This window comes from Callithrix jacchus, chromosome 12 (assembly GCF_049354715.1).
Source record: "Callithrix jacchus isolate 240 chromosome 12, calJac240_pri, whole genome shotgun sequence".
Taxonomy (NCBI): domain Eukaryota; kingdom Metazoa; phylum Chordata; class Mammalia; order Primates; family Cebidae; genus Callithrix; species Callithrix jacchus.
Window position 1 is genome coordinate 57440588 of NC_133513.1, and position 23677 is coordinate 57464264.

At 40.9% G+C, this 23677-nt stretch overlaps 1 protein-coding gene across 5 annotated transcripts in view; it reads right to left on the bottom strand.

Moving 5' to 3' along the window:
- The window catches only part of MCU (mitochondrial calcium uniporter), a 208500-nt gene extending 185132 nt beyond the window's left edge, over positions 1–23368 (bottom strand). For 2 of the 5 annotated variants that reach the window (XM_078345616.1, XM_002756251.6), the window contains exon 1: positions 23207–23362. In XM_078345616.1, the coding sequence (XP_078201742.1) occupies positions 23207–23353 (147 nt within the window). In that variant the 5' untranslated portion in view covers positions 23354–23362. Of the gene's footprint in view, positions 1–829; positions 969–3997; positions 4133–4991; positions 5041–5656; positions 5773–22506 lie in introns of those variants that run through there. The other 3 variants (XR_013524920.1, XR_013524921.1, XR_013524919.1) reach the window with 3 other exon arrangements.
- Positions 23369–23677: the final 309 nt, after the last annotated feature.

Sequence of the window (23677 nt, forward strand, 5' to 3'; positions counted from 1 at the left end):
CACTTACTAGCTTGGGCAATTTATGTAGAACTTCCTGTCTTTATTTCTTCAGTAGTAGAAATTACAGTTCCTATTTTACAGGAGTGTTGCACAGAATAAATGAAATAAAATCATATACGTATGGCATGTCACACAAACTGAAAGTTAGTAAGCAGTCACTGGTTATCAAAAACATTATTGGCCAGGCACAGTGGCTCATGCCTGTAGTCCCAGGCCAAAGTGAGAGGATCACTTAAGGCTAGGAGTTCAAGACCAGCTGGGCAACCCAGTGAGACTTCGTCTCTACAAAAACAAATTTAATTAGATAGGCATAGTATTTTGTACCTGTAGTCAGTCACAGCTACTCAGGAGGCGGAAGTGGGAGGGTCACTTGAGGCCGAGAGCTCAAGACCAGCCTGTTCAACACAGCAAGACTGCCATCTCAATCAATAAACTAATCAATCAACAAAAATTCTTTGGAAGTGGCAATGATTAATGGGTACAAAGTAATTAAAAGAATGAGTAAGACCTACAATTTGATAGTACCACAGGGTGACTATAGTCAATAATAATGTAACTGTATATTTTAAAATAACTAAATAATATAATTGTATTGTTTCTAATACAAAAGATAAATGCTTAAGGTGATTTATCCTCAAGTCACTGGAAAAACCAAAAGTGACAATAAGTCACAAAAAGGGCTCTGTTTGGGAAAAACACTCTAAATTCTGGTTACGTGTGAAGTGATACCTTAAAAGCCAAAAGAACATGTAAAATACACACACATGCAAGACTGCAGCTCATTTGCTGATATAACAATCAGTGGGAAGGAAAACATACCAGCACTCATAAACACACGAATATTCCGAAGGCACAACTACTTGGCTGATCATTCTTTACTGTAGTAAAAGAATAGATGAACGTTTTGACTTGGTGACTCAAAACAGACCAAAAAGAAAAGATGTCCTCGTTTGGGGCATCCCAAAAACCTGGTTACAATAAAAAGAGATCATTAACATCAACTACTTTATTCTTCTTATAACACAAATAAGACTGTAACGCTCCAGTAACACAATGGTACATTGATAATCCTATAATTCTGAGAGCATATATTCTTTTTTTTTTTTTTTTTTTTTTTTTAATTTTTTATTGGATTATAGGTTTTGGGGTACATGAGCAGAGCATGCAAGACAGTTGCGTAGGTACACACATGGCAGTGTGCTTTGCTTTTCTTCTCCCCTTCACCCACATTTGGCATTTCTCCCCAGGCTATCCCTCCCCACCTCCCCCTCCCACTGGCCCTCCCCTTTTCCCCCCAATAGACCCCAGTGTTTAGTACTCCCCTTTCTGTGTCCATGTGTTCTCATTTTTCATCACCCACCTATGAGTGAGAATAGAGAGCATATATTCTAAAAGCTTCATTTGTTCAATTGGTTCTCCATATATCCTTTAAATGTTAACAGTGAAATGTGATTTTTTTCCAGAATTGCTAATACTTTTAATACTTTTGTATATACTTTTTGAGTAACATGCAAATGAAAAAGTGTAAGCTTGATAATTTTTGACAAAATGAACCCACCCATGTAACCAATGCTTAAACCAAGAGACAGAACATTACTAGCACCCCAGGAACCCCCTTCATACCCTCTGTCAAACACTCTCCCCATTCTCCAACAAGGGTAATCAATCTCCTGACTTCTGACACTATTGATTAGTTTTACCCGCTTTTGAATTTATATAAATGGAATCATGTGCTGTTAGTGTCTGGCTCCTTTTTTTCATCATGCTACTTGTGAGAACCATGTATTTTTATATGTAGCTATAATCTGTTCATTCTGATCACCGTTTAATAATCATTGTGTGGATATGTCTAAATTATATACTTATTCTACTGATTTTTTGTTTGTTTTGAGATGGAGTTTCGCTCTTTCACCCAGGCTGGAGTGCAATGGCGCAGTCTCGGATCACTGCAACCTCCGCCTTCTGGTTTCAAGCGATTCTCCTGCCTCGGCCTCCCAAGTTGCTGGAATTACAGGTGCCCACCACCCCACGCAGCTAATTTTTATATTTTTAGTAGAGATGGGGGTTTCACCATGTTGATCAGGCTGGTCTCGAACTCCTGACCTAGTGATCCGCCCACCTCAGTCTCCTAAAGTGCTGAGATTACAGGCGTGAGCCACCGTACCTGGCCCCCTTATTCTACTGTTGATGGGCACTTGGAAAATTCCAGTTTGGACTATTAGTCCTGCCATGAACATTTCTGTCCATGTCTTTTGGTGCATATAGATACATAATTCTGTTTTGTATAAATCTAAAAATGGAACTACTGAGTCATAGGGCATGCATGTGTTCAACTTTTGTAAATAACTAATGAACTTTTCAAGAAAAGTATCTTAAAATCTTCACAGGGGGCTGGGTGTGGGGACTCACACCTGTAATCCCAGCACTTTGGGAGGCTGAGGCGAGCAGATCACCTGAGGTCGGGAACCAGCCTGACCAACATGGAGGAAACTCCATCTCTACTAAAAACACAAAATCAGCCAGGAGTGGTGGTGGATGCCTGTAATCCCAGCTACTTGGGAGGCTGAGGCAGGAGAAGAGCTTGAACCCAGGAGGCAGAGGCTGTGGTGAGCCAAGATCGCGCCATTTCACTCCCACCTGGGCAACAAGAGTGAATCTCTGTCTCAAAAAACGAACAAACAAAAAAACTTCATAGGCAAATACGAGTGATTAATAGATTCAACAGAAGGTACAGACCCCAAAACTACTTTCAGAGGGGAAAACTTATTGATGTAGGATAGCTGATCCACATCATTCCCAAAGGAGGCAATTTACTTTGGAAAGTTTTCACCAGTAATTTAGCATATGATACTTAATAACAGAAGTAACCAAATCCATCTTGTCCTTTCTGAAATTGATGATGCTAAAATTTACAAACAATTGAAGAGCCATCACTATCAATAAGTAACAATTTTTTTCCCCACGTTACAGGAGAATATAAACATTACAAGTCCTAACTTTGCCTAGTGTACTCATTTAAATAGACTCTTCGAAACTGAAAGGGACTTCAGAACTAGCCTAACTTTCAGGTGATCATATAAATGCCCTCTACTTCAACGAACATGCTATTAAAATTTGTTTAATACAAGAACAGAAAAAGAACAGTAGGCAAAAACTAAGGGAATCTGAATACAGTATGTACTTTAGTTAATAATAATGTATCAAGATTGGTTCATTAATTGTAGCAAATGTACCAAAGTAATGTAATATGTTAATAATAGGAGACGATGAAGGACATATGGGAATTCCGTGTATGATCTTTGCCATTTTTCTGTAAATCTAAAACTGTTCTAAAATAAAATTTATTTTTAAAAGTCCAATTAAAACTCTGCAACATAATCTGCAGATTGTGATACACCTGCTAAACTCCTTTCAGAATGCAATCCAGATGCACTTTAAAAGCTGTTAGACACACATACCCACACACATATACAAATATACTTTCCAACTATGGTCTTAGATACATAGATACATGAGGAAAGAATTCTATCTATGCCAATTTTAGTTTTGCTCCTAGCCTCAAAATTATGAACAAGGGCTCTAACTTCTTTTTTTATTCCATCTAAGCCAAGCTTTCTGAGTATATACTATAAGCACTTAGTGACTCATTAACAAGCAATCCCCTAGTTATCTTCAAACAATAAAAGCATCCAAACTCCACGTAAGACCCATACTCTAACAACCATATCTTTGTAGTTCAAATCATTGAGTCTTTGCTTTTACTTAAGGGGAAAAGGCGGGGGGAGAGAGGGAGAGAGGGAGAGAAAGAGAGAAAGAGAGAGCGCACGGCTAGGAAATAGCCTTTGCACCTTTCAACTAGTAGGAAAAACAAGAATCCTCTAATATGGTGTAAGAACCCTAGGAAAGCAGGCAGGAGACCTAGCCTCTGGTTTCAGTAGTAGGATACTAACTTGCTCTGTGATCCCTGAATAACTCTGGTCCTCAATTTCCATTTACCTTGAGGTAAATCTGAAGGTCCTTTCTTTTCTTTCAGAAACAAGGTCTTGCTCTGCCATCCAGATTGGAGTACAATGGTGTGATCACAGCTCACTACAGCCTCAAATTTCCTGGGCTCAAGCAATCCTTTCACCTCCTGAGTAGCCAGAAATAGAAGGGCATGGTACCATGCCCAACTAATTTTTTTTTTTTTTTAATGGGGCCTCACTATATTGCCCAAGCTGGTCAGGTACTCTTGGACTCCAGCAATCCTCACAACTTGGCCTCCCAAAGCATTCAGATTACACATGTGAGCCATCATGCCCAGCATATGAACCTTTAGAGAATCCATTAATAATAATATCCTGTAACTGAATGAATGCCTACACCCAGTGAGAAAGCAAAATAGAAAGAGAGATAAGAGTCAGTGCGAAAGAGAGAGAATATAATGAATGAAATAAAAGATAAAGAAGCTGGACTGCCATCATAGCTTTCCATTTCATTAACCTTGTATTAGTAACCATACCACTATACATACTGCAAATATTTACTTGCTAGTCAGCATTATGACACAGGTCCTGGCTTTCCTGGTTTTTTCTATAGAAGCCAATTTGAAAACAACTGTGGTTCTAGCAAGCTTATTTCTAAACACAATTTGAAGTTTGGTCTGCCTCTAGTAGGAGTTGGCAAATGTTTTCTTAAAGGGCCAAATAATAAATATTTTAGGCTTTATGGACCATATAGTCTCTGTTGTAAAAACTCAACTCTGTTGTTACAGTGCCAGGGCAACCATAGACAATCTGTAAACAAATGGATATGTCTGCGTTGCAATAAAACTTTCTTTACAAAAATCAAGCAACCATTTAGGCTACAGTTTGTCAACACCTGTTCTACAGTAATAGGGGGCAGAAAAATCAACTGGCAATATAGATTTCATAAAACCACATGAGTTCACACCAAAATAAACTGTTTTGCTTGCAGGGAGAAAATGCTTATGAATCATGATCTTCACATACCTGCGAGTGTTCAAGTTTCCCCTGCGTGAACAGGTCACATCACCAATACCTAAGACAGAGCAGGAAAACACTCTCCCTTACATGGTTGTTATGACATACAGGGGATGTGTTAATTTATACAGGCAAAATTTACAGGATGACCTGCAAAAGTAAGATACCAGGTTTTATCAACTTCAGTGATAAACAGAGAAACCTACACCTGATTAACATCAACCTTTACTTCTTCCATATATTAAGCCAAATTAATTAAGATAAAGGTCATTGCCTTTCCTAGGAGAGCTGCCCTGTTTCCATGCAATCTGCTTGGTTTATACCAGCAAACCCTTGGTCATCCATACCCTATTAAATTTCCAGGAGGCAGAGTAACTGTCTGAGACAGCATAGTTCTGATTTATTGGGGTTGTTCACCAATATGGTCTAAACAGGCTAACATCAGATCTATCATCCCTTAGGTTCTACCATAGTAAAAATATTCCATTGTGCAACAGTCACCTCACTAAAGTCAGCCCCATGTTAGCTACCAGGTGTTCAACAGCAGGCTGGAGCAAAGAGCCAGCCCACAAGGATCAAGCAAGTGCCTTTTTAAAAACTAATCTTAAGAAGCTCCTCTACATGGCTTTGCAAAGTAAGCAAAAACCATGCCAAATAGTAAAAAAGGCACTTACTTGACTCCCACAGGCCAGCTCCACATTCTAGCAGCTAAGATGTCACTGGCATGGTACATGGAGAGTGAGGTGGAAACGATATCTTGCCAATCACTGTAGGAATGGTAGTGAAAGACCTAAAAAAATAGAAAAAAGTAAAGTAAATGTCAAAGATAAAGGCCCTCCTGAGCCTGCTAATGTGGGTACCTCAGGATATAATGCCAAAGAAGAAAAGAGAGTCTAAAAAGACCTAGTTTAGGTCATTCTTAGCCACTAATTATTGCAGTGACCCTTAGGACAAGAGAGCACTTTTAAAACAAAGAGTTGTAATCTAGAATAAGTCTAGATTGACTCTAAGAAATTCTGGAATACTTTTTTCAGAAATAAAGTATTAAATATTTGGACTGGGCACAGTGGCTCAGGCCTGTAATCCCAGCACCTTGGGAGGCCAAGGCGGGCAGATTGCCTGAGGTCTCGGGAGTTCGAGACTGCCTGACCAACATGGAGAAACCCCGTCTCTAATAAAAATACAAAATTAGCCGGGCATGGTGGCACATGCTTGTAATCCCAGCTAGTCAGGAGGCCGAGGCAGGAGAACTGCTTGAACCTGGGAGGCGGAGGTTGTGGTGAGCTGAGATCCCACCATTGCACTAAAGCCTGGGCAACAAGAGCAAAACTCCATCTCAAAAATAAATAAATAAAATGTTTGATCATCACATAATAAGCTCAACAGATATAAAAATTGGGAGTTAGCTGGGTGTGGTGATGTGTGCCTATAGTCTCAACTATTCAAAAACCCGAGGCAGGAGGACTATTTGAGCCCAGAAGTTCAAGGCTAGCCTGGACAACAAGCAAGATCCCATCTCTTTAAAAAAAAAAAGGTGGGGGCAGATCTGAAGTAACAATTCGTAAACTAATTCTTTTAGAAATATTTTTAGGGTCAAGCACAGTGGCTCACACCTGTAATCCCAGCACTTTGGGAGGCTGAGGTGGGCAGATCATGCAGTCAGCAGTTCAATACCAGCCTGGCCAAGATGTTGAAACCCCGTCTCTACTAAAAATACAAAATTAGCTGGGTTCAGTGCACCTGTAATCACAGCTACTTAGGAGGCTGAGGCAGGAGAATGACTTGAACCCAAGGAGTGGAGGTTGCAGTGAGCCAAGATTGCTCACTGCACTCCAGCCTGGGTGACAGAGTGAGACTCCGTCTCCAAAAAAAAAAAAAAAAAAAAAAAAAAGAAATATTTTTAGATTAAAGAAGGAAAAAAAAAATTGGTCAGGCACAGTGGCTCACACTTATAATCCCAGCACTTTGGGAGGCTGAGGCAGGCAGATCATGAAGTCAGGAGTTAGAGACCAGTCTGGCCAACACAGTGAAAGCCCGTCTCTACTAAAAATACAAAAATTAGCCAGGCCTGGTGGTGGGGGGCTGTAATCCCAGCTACTTGGGAGGCTGAGGCAGGAGAATTGCTTAAACCCAGTGAGCCGAGATTGTTGCAGTGAGCCGAGATTGTATCACTGCACTCTAGCCTGGGCGACAGAGCAAGACTCCAACTCAAAATAAAAAACAAAAAGAAGGAAAAAATTTTTCACCCCATCTCTGTGCTTCTGGAATATTAAAAAAACTGATAGAACCCTAATAAACAATGAAGAGGTAAATTTTTTAAATAAAAAAAGACAGGCTATCCACTAATTTCAGGCTTTCACTAGTTTCAGAAACAAATTTACAAAATTTAGAAATCTTGGTGCACTAAATTTTTTTTAAAAATTGTGGTTCATTTGCCAAGCCACACAACTTTCTGGTTTAGGGGTTCTGTTTGAAAATGATTAGAAACCACTCCAAAACAAAAAAAAATGCAAAAGGTCCTTTCACATATCACTATCTTTTCTCCCCATACCTATACTTTTCAAAGGTAAAATAATTTGTGAAAATTATTACAAAAGCATAATTTATGTAGTTGCAAGAAAACCAGCACTAGTGAAAAAATAAATCATTCTGAATTAGCAATATTCTCTTTCCTCATTCCATGTAATCATTTCTACCAAAAATAAAAAACCTCTTCCATTACTGGAGGTCCATTCAGCACTCTTTCCCTTCAGAACAATGGAAGAAACAAATCGGCAGCTGAGTTTAATCATTGCTGAGGCACTGAATAAAAGCAGCAAAAGTATCTTTTCATTCTAATTATGTTTTAGCCAAAAGACTATCATACAATCTCTAATTAAAATATGCTTCAAATTGGTCACCATTTCTAACAATCTTCAAATTGTACAGCTCTCAAACAATTTAATGAAAATGGAAGATTCACTGTTAATAGCATATCTGGCCAGACTTATATCTTGTGTGCCTAACTAATGTTTTCTTTTTAATTTTGGCTTGTGTTTGCTTGCCTACAGTCCCCAGAAACCATTCCATTTATTAGTGTTTCCCTTGCTACCTCAGCATTTCTGGTTAATGCACTATAGCAAATCATTTGGAGGGACAACCTGAATGAAGCTCTGCACCATGTACTCTGCAAAAATGCTCAAACCATTATCAAGAATGTTGGAAATGAAAGACAACAGCATGAAATTGAGAAGATAAAAAATTTTATCAGATTGTCTTTTTAAAACAATGACTTCAAAGTAAGAATATACATTGACTAATGCATACAGAAGATTTATTATTAAAACAAATATTTATTTCACACCAACTATCTGTCTCAAAAAGTGTGTCCTCTCATACCTACATCTTTTTCTTGTGCTTGCCCCATGAAACCATAACACAATTCAAGAACAGCCTTTTTACCATAAAAGGCACATCTCCTTTTACAAAATAAAGCATATAGTACCCAAATTTCAGATAATTCCAAACACACAGAGAAGAAACAATGAATTAATGCCAACAAATTTCCACCCACAGCTTGTCTGCACTTGAAAAATCTGAGAATTTTAGTAACCCAGGCTTTTGTTGCAGCAGCTCAATCCCCTACTAGCTCACTGGATTGTGGCAGATGCTGCTCTGCATTTTGCACAAGACATGTTCAACTGTGTAATAAAACATTCTTCTTCTCTGCCTTCTCTCAGGAAGTACAAAGGATTTTCCCAGGAATATGATAAATGAGGACATTCCACACCAAAAAAGGAAACTGGCTTTTTTGAAAGTCAAAACAACATTCCTAGTCTAACTTTAAAAATGACATAATAAATTCCTCTTTCCTGTCCCCCAGAATATTCAGTAAAAAGTCTGTCAGTCAATAGATGTTTAAATATATAGAATAGAGACAGAAACGCCACAAGGCAGTTAAAAATGAATGAACCAGAACCACATGTATCAACTAAGTAAGTTTTTTTTTTTTGGTTTTTTTTTTTTTTTTAATTTTTAAGAAACAGAGTCTTGCTCTGTCCCCAGGTTGGAGCACAATGGCCCAATTATAGCTCACTGTAACCTCAAACTACTGGCCTCAGCAATCCTCCCACCTCAGCCTCCCAAAGTGCTGGGATTACATGTGTGAGCCACTGTGCTAGCCTAATATTTTTTTTTTAAGTATTAAGAAAAAAAAAAAAAGGACCAGGTATAGTGGCTTATGCCTGTAATCCCAGCACTTTGGCAGGCTGAGGCAGGTGGATCACTTGAGATCAGGAGTTCAAGACTAGCTTGGCCAACACAGCAAAACCCGGTGTCTACTGAAAATACAAAAATCAGCCAGGTGTGGGGGCACACGCCTGTAATCCCAGCTACTCAAGAAGCTGAAAGGAGAATCACTTGAACCCAGGAGGTGGAGGTCGCAGTGAGCCAAGATCATGCCTACACACTCCAGGCTGGGTGACAAGAGAGACTGTTCAAAAAAAAAGATTTGCAGAAGGATACATACAGTGTAATACCTTTTTTTTTTTTTTTTTTTTGAGATGGAGTTTTGCTCTTGTTGCCTAGGCTGGAGTACGATGGCTCAGTCTTGGCTCACTGCAACCTCATCTTGGCTCACTGCAACCTCCGCCTTCCAGGTTCAAGTGATTCTCCTGCCTCAGCTTCCCAAGTAGCTGAGATTACAGGTGTCCATCATCATGCCCAGCTAATTTTTATGTTTTCAGTAGAGACGGGGTTTCACCACGTTGGCCAGGCTGGCCTCGAACTCCTGACCTCAGGTGATCCACCCACATCAGCCTCCCAAAGTGTGAGTTACAGGCGTGAGCCACCACGCCCAGCCAGTGTAATATGTTTTGCACAAGGTTTTAAAACGTTCTTATGAAACTATATAAGGGGTGTGTGTGTGTGTGTGTGTGTGTGTAACAAAAGGATAAACACACTCATGCGATGGCAAACATCAAATTCAAGAGAATGTTACTTTTGGAAGAGAAGACTAAGGAAGGGGACTTGGGGGCAGCAATTATAATTACAATGTTTAACTTTTCAAGCTAACGAGTATACATTATTCCACTTCTGTTTATACATATGACATACTTCATAATTTAAAAATAAAAGATTTATTTTTGTATATCTGATTGAACATGTAATTTCCTTATGAAGGACCACCCCACTTCCACCAAAAAAGAAAAAAAAAACTCAGGTGATAGAATGGCCTTTCCAAGTGAGCTCCTTTGAGAATATTCCCATTAGTAGTTTACTTCAGCCTTTTCTTCCACTAGTGCTGTGACTTTCTAATGCTGGCTGTGATGTGACCTTTGGATCCATAACTCAGGGTCTCAGCTTGTCTCTACTTTTCATCTTACAAAGAATACCCATTTGGGGCAAGAAATCTATTACAGTTTCCTTTCATTTTCCACTTTTTCATGTTAAAGGTCCTAGAAATCAGCCCGGGCACGGTGGCTCAAGCCTGTAATCCCAGCACTTTGGGAGGCCGAGGCGAGTGGATCACAAGGTCAAGAGATCGAGACCATCCTGGTCAACAGGGTGAAACCCCGTCTCTACTAAAAATACAAAAAATTAGCTGGGCATGGTGGCGCGTGCCTGTAATCCCAGTTACTCAGGAGGCTGAGGTGGAAGAATTGCTTGAACCCAGGAGGCAGAGGTTGCGGTGAGCCAAGATCGTGCCATTGCACTCCAGCCTGGGTAACAAGAGCGAAACTCCGTCTCAAAAAAAAAAAAAAAATGGTTCTAGAAATCATTAAAAAGAAAGCCATTAGCCAGGCAAGGTGGCTCACACCTCAAATCTCAGCACTTCGGGAGGTCGAGGCGGGCGGATCATAAGGTCAGAAGATCGAGATCATACCATCTAACACAGTGAAACCCTGTCTCTACTAAAAATACAAAAAATTAGCCAGGCGTGGTGGCACATGCCTGTAGTCCCAGCTACTTGAGAGGCTAAGGCAGGAGAATCGCTTGAACCTAAGAGGCGGAGGCTGCAGTGACCTGAGATCACCCCACTGCACTCCAGCCTGGGTGACAGAGCGAGACTGTCTCAAAAAGAAAAGAAAACCATTATATATTTAAAGTTCACCCAATTTTGTGGCAATTGGCCACACTAAGAACTTGAATTCATTCTGAGTCAAATACCAATACAGGATGAGATACTAAAATTAAAGAAAGCACTAACTGGAGTTCGGCTCTCCATTAAGTAAATGAATATTCCAAAATTCTGTAATATGTTACACTAAAATTCTATTTTACTATCTCAACTGTGCTTAGTTAGATGGCATTTTAACATTTAAGTGACAGCTGAAAATAAAAAGAAAACAAGATTTTATTTTCTTTGGGGTTAAAACAAAAAAATAAAGAAATAAAACCAAACTAGTAACATCTCTATCTAGTCAGATACTCACACAAAGTATATCGTAGGAGCCCCCTCTAAAAGTAAAAAAACACCAGAAAATCCATTTTTCCTGTCTATTCAGCAGTGTCTAGCACCAGCACTCAAATATCAGGAAAAAGGGGGAAAGAGAGAAACTAACAGATCAAGAGAGACATAAGTTGATATTCTCCTGTTTACAAAAAAAAAAAATGTAATGCCATCAAAAGCAAATGAAAACTTTCAATCTTCTCATTAGGTTTTTACTACTTCTTCCATTCCACTCAATCTATCTTTAAATACTTCTTTAAAGTATTCTGACATCTATATTCTGTTTTGAAATGAAAAATAGGTTTTTATCACACTGGCCACTTGCCACAGCCCTGCTTCATGGCAGCTATCAGAATTCTGGCAGTGCAAAATACAGGATACGGTGGGGGCAGAATGGAAATACAGAAGATTAGTTCCAAAATAAATACTTCCAAAAATCTGTCTTCTTTGGAAATATATATATACAGAAAGAATCTACAGTTGGCAGCACCTCTTTCAAATAGTTCCTTTCTCTCTTCCACAATGCCTAGCATGGCCCACACCCCCACCAATACATCCCAGGTAGATGCCACTGAATCCATTTCTCAATTTTTTTTTTAAGAGACAGGGTGTCTCACCCTATCACCCAGGCTGGAGTACAGTGGTGCAAACAAAGCTCACCGTAGCCTAAGTTCAAGTGATCCTCCTGCCTCAGCCTCCCAAAGCACTGGGATTACAAGTGTGAGCCACTAAGACTGGCTTAAATTACTTTTAACATAATAGCTCTACAGTTTTTTTCCATTACTACTTTTACCTAGCATTTTAAATAGTCCTGCTTGTTTCAGCACAATTGGAACTGTTTTAAGAGTATTAGCTGCTTCATGAATCAAACAGAAGTCATTCCTTCTTGACATTCCCATAATTCCCATCACTGTAGTATCTGGGCACAGAGAACAGATGATCTACAGCTGTGTTACTTACAGGGTTGAAGGATTTAGACAACAGTCTCTAGGACTAGTTAACTCACTAACTCTCATTCAACCAACATGGACTGAGTTTGTGTGTTACTGACACTATACTAGGCTCAGTTCACAGAGCTGAAAGAATTTAAGGGCTACTATACCTACAGACTACTGCAGGCAACTAATCACTTAAGGTTTTCACACTTAGAATTCCTATAGTGTAACTACAAAATAAAACATCTTCTGCTTCAGGCTGGCAAGGTACAGCTCGAAATTAATAAATTACTAGCACAGTCCCATCTAACTTCAACACTCTGGCCTTAAGTGCTTCTTCCTTCTCTCAACTCTCCAACTCTCTGGGCTTTCCACATCTTCACCTCTTCCTCCACTCCTTTCAGCAAATTGGAATAGAGAAAAGAAAACAAAGGTGAAAGATGAAACTAAAGGCATAATGAACTGTTTAAGGGGAATACAAGGTAAATTGTTCATTAAGATGTCAGAAATAATTATGAAAACTGTCCTAAAGAGGAACCTGAAGGCTGTTTTTCTACATTTCAAGCTCTTGGCCCTTGTGAGAATAAGCAAATAATACCTGGGTTTATGATTTTATACAAGCCACCTAATGAAATAACATAATTATTTGCAAAGTATTATATAAAAATACATGTTTTATAATTTTAAAAGCTTTTTTTGAGCTGAACGTGGTGATACGTGCCTGCAGTCACAGCTACTCAGGAAGCTGAGGCAGGAAGATCACTTTAGCCCAGGAGTTCAAGACCAGTCTGAGCAACATAGTTGCCCATCTCAAAAAACTAAATAAAATAAAAAGTAAAAGCCCTTTAGGTTCACCTAATCAAGTATCCTTATTTAACTGACAAAAATATTAAGACCAAAATGGTTAAGTCACTTGTCCAAGATCAAAAAGCAAGTTAATGGAACAAAGAAACAGACCCAGTTACTGTTATACCACTTGGCACCAAATTCTCTTCAATTACTTTTGTTTCGGTGGGAAATACACACACACACACACCCTACTCACCATGACCATCTCTTCATTTATTTAACTATCTCAGAAAACTAATAATAAAAATATTCTGTGATGGTACAGCAATCCTTGGTTTCCATAAGATTTCAAAAGGGGACTCAGGCGCGATGGCTCATGCCTGTAACCCCAGACTTTGGGAGGCTGAGGTGAGTGGATCACCTGAAGTCAGGAGTGCAAAACCAGCCTAGCCAACATGGTGAAACCCCATCTCTACCAAAAATGCAAAAATTAACCAGGCATGGTGGTACACGCCTGTAATCCCAGCTACTTGGGAGGCGGAGGCAAGAGCAGCACTAGAAATCCAGAGGCAGAGGTTGCATTGAGCTGAGACTGCCTCCAGCAGTCTTGTGGGCGACACAGCAAGACTCTATCAAAAAAAAATTTTTTTTCAAAAGGCTCACCAACAGCATTACAAATATAATCTCTCGTCTAGTAGAAAAGATACTGTAGTCTGGCCAGGCACAGTGGCTCACACCTGTAATCTCCAGCACTTTGGGAGGCCAAGGTGGGTGGATCACCTGAGGTCAGGAGTTTAAGACCAGCCTGGCCAACATGGTAAAACCCCGTCTCTACTAAAAATACAAAACTTAGCCAAGCATGGCAGCATGTGCCCTTTAGTCCCAGCTACTCAGGAGGCTGAGGCAGAAGAACTGCTTAAACCCAGGAGGTGGAGGTTGTGGTAAGCTGAGATCGTGCCACAATGGACTCCAGCCTGGGTGACAGGACAAGACTCTCTCTCCAAAAAAAAAAAAAAAAGAGAGAGAAGATATGTCTTTATAATGTCTCTAAAAAATTTTATAGTTATCAAAGAAATAAATACCTATACTTTTGTACTGCAATAACTAGAAGATGAAAGAATGTGTATTGTCTAAACAAAGCAATCTAGTAAGATACTTGGGTCAATTAAAATGCTAGAATCACTCCAAATAATTTGTTTTCAATTATATATTTTTATAACTTCTGAGTCACCGGAGTAGCAGAGCAGTAGGAATCTCATATATCTACATTTCTAATGTGGAGGGGAAGGCTGCTACAATTTTACTAAGAAAAGGTTTCATGCTTAGTAATGGCTACTTTAAAAAAAAAAACAAAGCGATAAGACCATCATAAAATGCTCAGTAATAGTCTCCAAAAGGGATCAAAACAAGTTAAGGCCATTAGAAAGCTCTTTATCAACTTATATATTATAAAAATGAAAAATTAAAGAGAATAAAGTCAAAGAAAATTACTCAAAAGTATTCCTCTAATTAACAAACATAAAATTCAGTTACAGCACAAAGCTTCAGAGAAGTATAATAAACAGAATATACCCTTTATTTTATTTACTTTTTTGAAACAGAGTCTTACTCTGTCGCCCAGGCTGGAATGCAGCAGCTCAATCTCAGCTCACTGCAACCTCTGCCTCCTGGGTTCAAGCCTCCCAGATTCTCCTGTCTCAGCTTCCTGAGTAGCTGGGATTATAGGCACACACCACCACACCCAGCTAATTTTTGTATTTTTTTAGTAGAGATGGGGTTTCACCATGTTGGCCAGGCTGGTTTCGAACTCCTGACCTCAGGTGATCCACCTACCTCAGCCTCCCAAAGTGCTAGGATTTCAGGCATGAGCCACCATGCCCGGCCTCACATGTTTCCTCTTAAGCAAGACCTCTTCTGTGAATCCTTCCTCAGGTCTCACAGGTAGGTCCCAAATGCTCCCACTGAACATTCTTTAGAAAAAAAAGAAGCACAACCACTTATAGTCTGTTTTTACAGTGTCTCCTGGCCAGACTGTGAACTCCTTTAGAACTACCACAAAGGCATCTCTCTCCCCAGGGCAGTGCCTCACAAAATGTAGGAGTTCCACACATATTTTCTGAATGTCTCCAGGTTACCGAACCTTTCTAAATCTTTACTTTCCATCTGTACCATGGGAATAGTATTTTGTCTGAAGAACTATTGTAGAGTACACTAGAGAATGTTATAAAAGCATCTGGTATAGAAGCAACTCAATAACTACCAGGTTTTTTCTTTTTCTCTCTTTTTTTTTTTTTTGAGACAGAGTCTTACTCCAACACCCAGTGCAGTGGTATGATCTTGGGTAACTGCAACCTCTGCCTCCCAGGTTCCAGTGATTCTCCTGCCTCAGCTTCCCAAGTGGCTGAGATTATAGGCACCCGCCACCATGCGTGGCTAATATATTTTGTATTTTTAATAAAGATGGGGTTTCACCATGTTGGCCAGCTGGTCTCGAACTCCTGACCTCAAGTGATTCACCCACCTTAACCTCCCAAAATGCTGGGATTACAGGCGTGAGCTACAGTGCCTGGCTGGATGGACGTTTTAGAAATCCAAACTAAGTTATCAATATTTCCAAGAGGCAAATACCTGAGACCGCTAACAGCTAACACCTGGGGGAGGGTGAGGAAAGACATTTAAGAAATGTAGTCAGTGGAAGGACATCAAGATCTCTTGAAGGAAAACTGCAGGAGATGCTTGAGGAGGAACATGCTAAAGGAGCAAAAATGAAAAGGAAGGACATTGACACCTAGAACAGTACAGTTTTCATTCTAACCAGACTTATGCTTAAATACAAAACATCTGTCCTGTCTTTCGGTGCATCCCTAGCCCTAAACCAGTTTATGACACTTTATATAACTGGGATAATACCCCTCCTAGGGTTATGGTAAAAATTCAATGAAGAAACAATCCCCTCAGGTCTTAGACAGTTTCTTCTATATCTATTCCTTTATCTATAGAAGCCAGGTGGTTCAAGCTAACCTATGTGCTCTCTTATTATTTGACAATTACCAGTCATACTAACTTTCTCTGAACTAAAGTTTAAAGGAGATATTAATACAGTGCTCTTAAACATCCTCTAACATTACTTACTATAGAAAAGAGGTACAGGCCAGCGTGGTGGCTCACTCCTGTAATCCCAGCTCTTTGGGAGGCCAAGGCAGGTGGATCACCTGAGGTTGGGAGTTTGAGACCAGCCTGACTAACATGGAGAAACCCCATCTCTACTAAAAATATAAAATTAGCCAGGCATGGTGAGGCATGCCTATAATCCCAGCTACTTGGGAGGCCGAGGCAGGAGAATCGCTTGAACCCAAGAGGCAGAGGTTGCAGTGAGCCAAGATTGTGCCACTGCACTCCAGCCTGGGCACCCAGAGCAAAATTCCATCTCAAATAAAAAAAGAAAGAAAGAAAAGAAAAGAGGTACAAAGTAGACCCATCTCAGAAGGCAAAAAAGAAATTTAAATTATATTGACACCTACAAGGCAATACAGTTCAGAACTGTACTTTTCTAACTGTCTTCTATAGTCTCAAACATCTTATGTACTCCTCAGCAATTTTCTGATGATTATTACAAACACTCTCCAAACAATAAAGTGGATAATAAATAGCAAAAAAAAAAAAAAAAAATGAAAACTTTAGGAACAAAGCATAAAAATTAACACCCACTCTTCTGGATTAATAAATATTAGTAATGTCATAAAAGAACCTTTGGAAAAGGTTCATACCTTTGAAATGTCAAAATGCAATGTCATATCATCCAATTACTCCAGAACGGCTTTAGAAAAAGTTCAGCTTGCCAGGTGCAGTGGCTCACACCTCTAATCCCAGCACTTCGGGAGGCCGAGGCAGGCAGATCACAAGGTCAAGAGATGGAGACCATCCTAACCAAGATGGTGAAATCCCGTCTCTACTAAAAAATACAAAAATTAGCTGGGTGTAGTGGCGCGCACCTGTAGTCCCACCTACTTGAGAGGCTGAGGCAGGAGCATCACTTGAACCCTGGGCGGCGGAGGATGCAGTGAGCCAAGCTCACGCCACTGCACTCCAACCTGGCTCCTGGCAACAGAGCAAGACTCTGTCTCAAAAAAAAAAAAAGTTCAGCTTTAGTACACTTTAGACCCAATTGACCATATAATTTATGAAGTTATATTTTTATCAATATAAAAGATTCAAGTGTGTACACAGTTTATGGGCCAATAATTCACTAAACTTATAAAATTAATTTGCTTGAAGTCAACTTTTTTTTTTTTTTTTTGAGATGGAGTTTCGCTCTTGTTACCCAGGCTGGAGTGCAATGGCGCAATCTCGGCTCACCACAACCTCCGCCTCCTGGGTTCAGGCAATTCTCCTGCCTCAGCCTCCTGAGTAGCTGGGATTACAGGCACGCGCCACTATGCCCAGCTAATTTTTTGTATTTTTAGTAGAGACGGGGTTTCACCCTGTTGACCAGGATGGTCTCGATCTCTTGACCTTGTGATCCACTCGCCTCGGCCTCCCAAAGTGCTGGGATTACAGGCATGAGCCACCACGCCTGGCCAACTTTCATTTTTACACAGGCTCTCTAACTGTAAGCATTTAACAGAGTGCAATAAAATAAATAAATACATTGTTTCCCTTTTGTGTTCAATCTACAGAGAAAAGGTTTTTTAACAGATATTATCAAGTTTGATCTAAATCAGAGTAATTGATCGAGACTGTTTTTGAGGTAAGGTACTTTAAGAATTTGAGGTTAAGTACTTTAAGAATAAAAGGTAACCTTGACCTTAATTACAGGAAAACAAACAGTAATTTTTAAGAAAATCTACAGGGATACAAACAAAGCTAAAATATAAGAATAAAAACATCCTAGCAGCTGACAGCAAATCATTTTTTGTTTTAGGGCTACCTAGGGTTTGAAGTTGAAATGAAGGACTGGCCATGATCATATACAATAGCGCTTCATTGATAACACCATCTGAATGATTTCCTACCAATGTATTGCCTTCAACTCACACCACTCTTAATGCTGTATTTTCTATTTAGATTTCATGTTTGAAAAAGGTCACATGAAGCATTAAAAAGAGCCACTTGGGACTTTAAAAATTAAAATAATCAGAATCTTAAGAAATCCAAGTTCATTCATTCAGATATTTTATGAGTTATAAAATAAGCAAGATTTTGTGCTGGATATGGTAGCTCATGCCTGTAATCACAGAACCAGCCTGGGAAACATAGCAAGACCCTGTTTCTACCAAAAAAACGTATTTATCCATAACTCTCAAAATCTTAATATAGAATAAACCAACAAATGTGGAATCTGATTCAAACATACAATAATCTGGGTAATTACTGTACTTTTGCTGGCTATTGTCAGAAAGCTAGTGACCATGGCTGAGCTAATCCAATGGTACCAACTCTTTCCATCACTCCACCATAAAGAGTGTAATATACAACCAAAGACAACACTGGCAATACTAAGCTTAAAGCAATTCTCCAGATGTGGCTACCTAAGCAAGGCTATAAGGCAAGCCAAACTGGGGGCAGGGAGATAGGGAGAGAAGATAAAGGGTATATCTTTCCCCTAGCAAGCAGAAAAAGGGGTGAACAGCTAATTCACGCTTGTCTGAGTGTCACCTATGTACCCAGTATTGTGCTGGAGTCTATGAGATACAAAGATAATAAGATACACGTCGTTGCTTTATCTCCCCAGTAAGATTAGGTGCCCACAAATAAAATATTTAGAAAACATGTCTGTGTCAATCCATGTCCAGAAGATAATAAATCCCATCAGAATTCAGAGAGGACAGAATAAACAATAGAAAAGGGTTAAGAACCAGGAATTATGCAAATCGAGATTCAAACTAGGAATCTTTTTTCTCTACACATTTAGAGAAACTTTTCTAGTAATGAACTATAGAAATTATCCCTGATGGCCAGGCACGGTGGCTTACGCCTGTAATCGCAGCACTTTGGGAGGCTGAGGCGGGTGAATCACAAGATCCAGAGTTGAAGACCAGCCTGGCCAACATGGTGAAACCCCGTCTCTACTAAAAATACAAAAACTAGCCAGGCATGGTGGCAGGCACCTGTAATCCCAGCTGCTCAGGAGGCTCAGGCAGAGAAATGCTTGAACCCATGAGGCAGAGGTCTCAGTGAGCCGAGATCGCGCCACTGCACTCCAGCCTGGGTGACAGAGCCAGACTCTGGTCTCAAAGGAAAAAGAAAAGAAAAAAAAAGAAATTATCCCTGAAAGCCTAGGAATTTTAGGCCAGATCTTCACACTAGGAATTCTTGAATCCATCTCCATTTAAAGGAATTTTAGGCCAGATGTAGTAGATTAAGGCTATAATAATAGCACTTCAGGAGGATGAGTCAAGGAGTTTGAGACCAGTCTGGTAGAAAAACCCTGTTTTTACCAAAAAAAAAAAAAATTTTTTGTTTTAATTAGCTGGGCATGGTGGCGTATGCTACTTAGGAGGCTGAGGTGGGAGGATAGCTTGAGCCCAGGAGTTCAAGATTGCAGTGAGCTGTGATAGCATCAATGAACTCCAGCCTGGGTCACAAAGTGAGACCTTGTATCAAAAAAGAAAAAAAATTTTAAGGAATTTTAATCCTTGGTCTGTTTGTAATCACAAGCATAACAAGTCACTTTCCTCAGTTTATTATGTTTGTTTCCTCATGTGTAAAGCGCAAATGTTAGCTTCAAGAGGAGTTGTACATCATAGTCTGTAAGCTGATATGGACCTTAGAGGCTAGAGGTGATAAAGGCTGAAATTCAGCTACAAAAAAAAAATCCATAAAGGTTTAGAATGGATGTATGGGACAGTGCAGAGACTGGCTTAAGTAAAATGGAGTATTAGTGCTGGGATGAATCTGGCATAAGAGTGGTCCAGACCATGAGGAGCTCAATTAAAGCATTAGGACCTGCCTCTGTGTCAGGAAATGTAACCTGTTAAAATTTTCAGGTTAAGCTGAAACAGTATCATTGCCAAAGAACTATGATCTGTAAAGTAGAGTAGGTCAGCCACAAACTATAACAGGACAATGACAGACCTAAGTAAAAGATGTAGTAATTCATCATAGCCCTCAACCGCTAGAAAATGCCAAGAGTGAGGCTGTCATAATCAGAGATAAGACAGTTTGTTTTAGCAATGGAATTACACAGCTCACAATGAAAGGCAGTTCCTCTTCAAAGAATCCTCCTTAAAAATAGCAGCCACTTTCACTAACCATACAAAAAAGCATGCAACAAATAATTTACATAAGTTTTGGTTACAGTCACAAGCTGGAGAGAAGAAAAAAAAATTACACTAGATGGTGCTAAAAATATTGAATAAGCCCCTGCACCTTTACTGTTATTTACTCAGTTGAATGATGTACTAATGGGGAAGGGGGAGGGGACAAACTATGTTTCTAACTTCATAATTGCACTTATCAACTAGCTGAACTACTGTATTGCTTTGGACTCATTCTTGAAACTTGGCATTTCTCATACAAAAAAGTAAGCAGTGCTGTAACCAGTTATGCCCCCCTGATTGTAATTTACCATACCTACTACAGCAGAACAAAAGTGGCATAAACTGGATTTGTGATCCAGTCCAATGCAGACTGCCATCTGCTGCACATACACAGGATGTCTCCCAAGCAAGATTCAATCCAAGCAAGATTCAGAGTCAACCTAGTGTCCCTCTGGGACCTTTATCAGAACATCTATTCTTTCTGGCAAGTTGTTTGTTCACCTAATATATGTACTAAAATCAACACCTACTTACAGGAGAATTCCCATTCATGGAGTTTTGAAATACCAATACTTTCCTAACAGACAACAGTAAATTTTATAAGGGATGAAAGAGACATAAAGGAGCATTTGCACTTTACAATAAAAATAACACATTAAGGGGTGAGAATATCCCAGATGGGTGGGAGTCCTAAAACTGTTAGCTAATGTAACCTTGGCCAAACTGTTTGTTAGCTAATGTAACCTTGGCCAAATCTCTCTCTTTTCTGGGCCTCAATACCTTTTAAATGGAATGTCTTGTAAGGAATCACAGACTGTCATATGGAAACAGCTGTATACATGATGGCTTCGGAAGAATTGTAGAAAAATAGACAGTCTGTTTACATATTTTAAATAATCAAGTTCAACTTTTTTCGAAATCTTACCATTCTAAATTCATTTAAAAGTCATTCCTTTAATATTCCTGCCCTTCAGAAATAACTGTTTTAATTGTGCTTTCAGTTACAAATTCAGCACTTCACTTTTACTCACCCTAGAATAGCACAGAGAACACTTTCATGAAGTATACCCACAAGGGAGACACTCACAGCCTGACAAACTTGCATCGTGGAAAATATAACAGGCACAAAGTTATTTTTTCTTTTATTTATTTAAGGCACAATTTTTTTTAAATACTCAATGACTATCACACCCAAACAATCTTAAAAACTGTGAAAAGTCAGAAAATGTCTTATCAAAATACAGACTTAAGGACAACTTGGGAAGTCTTTAAATAGTTGGAGGTAAAGAAAAATGCAATCAAAATTTGGGGTGGCCTTACGTTTTTAAAAGAACAAAACACCTAACTGGAAGCTATGAAACATGTAAATTAAATTGAACTGTGGAAAAGCTCGGCTCTCACCCAAAAGCTTCATCAAAGCAATATGCCAGTATGCCAGTATGCCAAATAAGAATGAGGGTAGGGTCCACACCTATGACTAAGAAGAACAATACAACTTTGCTTTGGCAGAGCATTAGGTGTTTTCATAGCTCTTTCAGACACTTGATTTTGATGTTGTCATTGCCTTTGGAGTATGCTCTCTGAAAAGCTCCAGTTCAGTTTCCTCTTAAGAGCTATGATCAGAACAAGGCAGGTGATGTGTTTATTGAGGGTTGAAGGTACTATTGTTTCTCCTATCAGGCTGTTTGCAGTGATCCTCTAATGACCACACTATACAACTTAGCCCCAGGAAATACAAACTACATTTTTCTTCCCTCAGAGCTGGCCAGAGACCAACACATACAGGTCTAGAGAGTCCAAGGGAAGGAAACCTCCTGACTTATTAGGTCAAGAACTCCATGACAAATTCATCTCTTGGAATTGAAAAATGAAATCTCTCTCACACTCTGTCTCTCACACACACACACTCACCTAAGAGTGTTCAAACAGAAATCCTCTTTCTCTGCCAGCCAATGAAACCCAGCAACAACTGGTTAATACAACCACCACATCTCTGCCTCTGCCAATAACTTGTCATATTTGCTTCTCCTGTGCCTGCTGCCCACCCTTCCCGCCTCAGGCACGAGTGAACACGCTTATACAGCAGCCCTCAAAAGGACCCCCGAAAGCACCTTTAAGGACCCGAGAGGTTGGAGCTTGCCTCCTGAAGCAATGCAGCATCCATCTCGAGGGAGCTGGTTCCCCACGCGCGCGCGCGCGCGCGCACACACACACACACACACACACACACACACACGAAGTCACAGAGGGGGATAAAGTTTGATTTTCCTTCTTGCCCGTCCCCTCAGGGCCGACAGAGGATGAGGGGCGGCCCCGCCGGGGTCCTGGGTTGCTCTCCCGGGCAGCTCCCAGCAGCATGGCACTGCCACGCTCCTGGCAAACACAAGGCAGCCGCGGCAACTCAGGACTCCCCAACCCGCCCGGAGGAGGGAAAGGGGACAACTTGCACCGGGCTCCGTTCGCGAGACTTGGGGCAGGGCAGTTAAGAACGAAGAAGGGAGGGACCGAGATTGGGGGCGGATCGGGGAGAGGTTCAAGTCCCTTGCCTTCCCCGCCCTGGTGTCCCCAGTCCTGCGGGAACATCCCCGCCGTCGCCCCTCCTCCTCCTCTCGGCTTCCTCCCGCCCGCCCTCCCTTCCTGGTCGCCGCCGCAGGCGCCTGAAGGGCACGGCGGCTCCCCGGTGCCCGGCAACCTCGGGAGCGGCCGGGAGTTGAGGTAACTCGCCTGCTGCCCGGGCGGCCTGCCCGCCAGCGGCTCCCACACGCCAGCGCCGCCCCGCCCTCCCCGGAGCCTCCGGGCGCGCCTGCTCACCGTCCGGTGGTGCTGCTGCTGCCGGTGGCGGCTGACGCCCAGCCCGGGGAAGCAGCCGGCAGTCAGCGCCCCGCAGCCGCCGGCGCCCCCGCAGCCGCCCCGAGAGGAGAGGAGCAGCAGGAGCGATCTACCTGCGGCGGCCGCCATCTCTCAACTGGAAACGGCGCCGACCCAGGCAGCGCAGCGGACGGCCGGGGCGGAGCTAAAACCCGCCACTCATCGACACCGAGCCAACTGCCGCCCTTGACTGAGTTGATGAGGCGGGGCTTCCTGCAAGGCCCAATCGACAGGCGGGAGAACCACATTGGTAGCTGCCTGTCACTTCCAGAGTTACCTATAGTGGGACATAGTCAATTACGAGCAAATTCTAGGGAACCGGTAATTGGCACCCAAGCCCGTGAAAATAACAGCAATAGAGATGGCATGTTCAGTTAGGCTAATCTTCACCAACGATAGAGCTATGATAAGGGT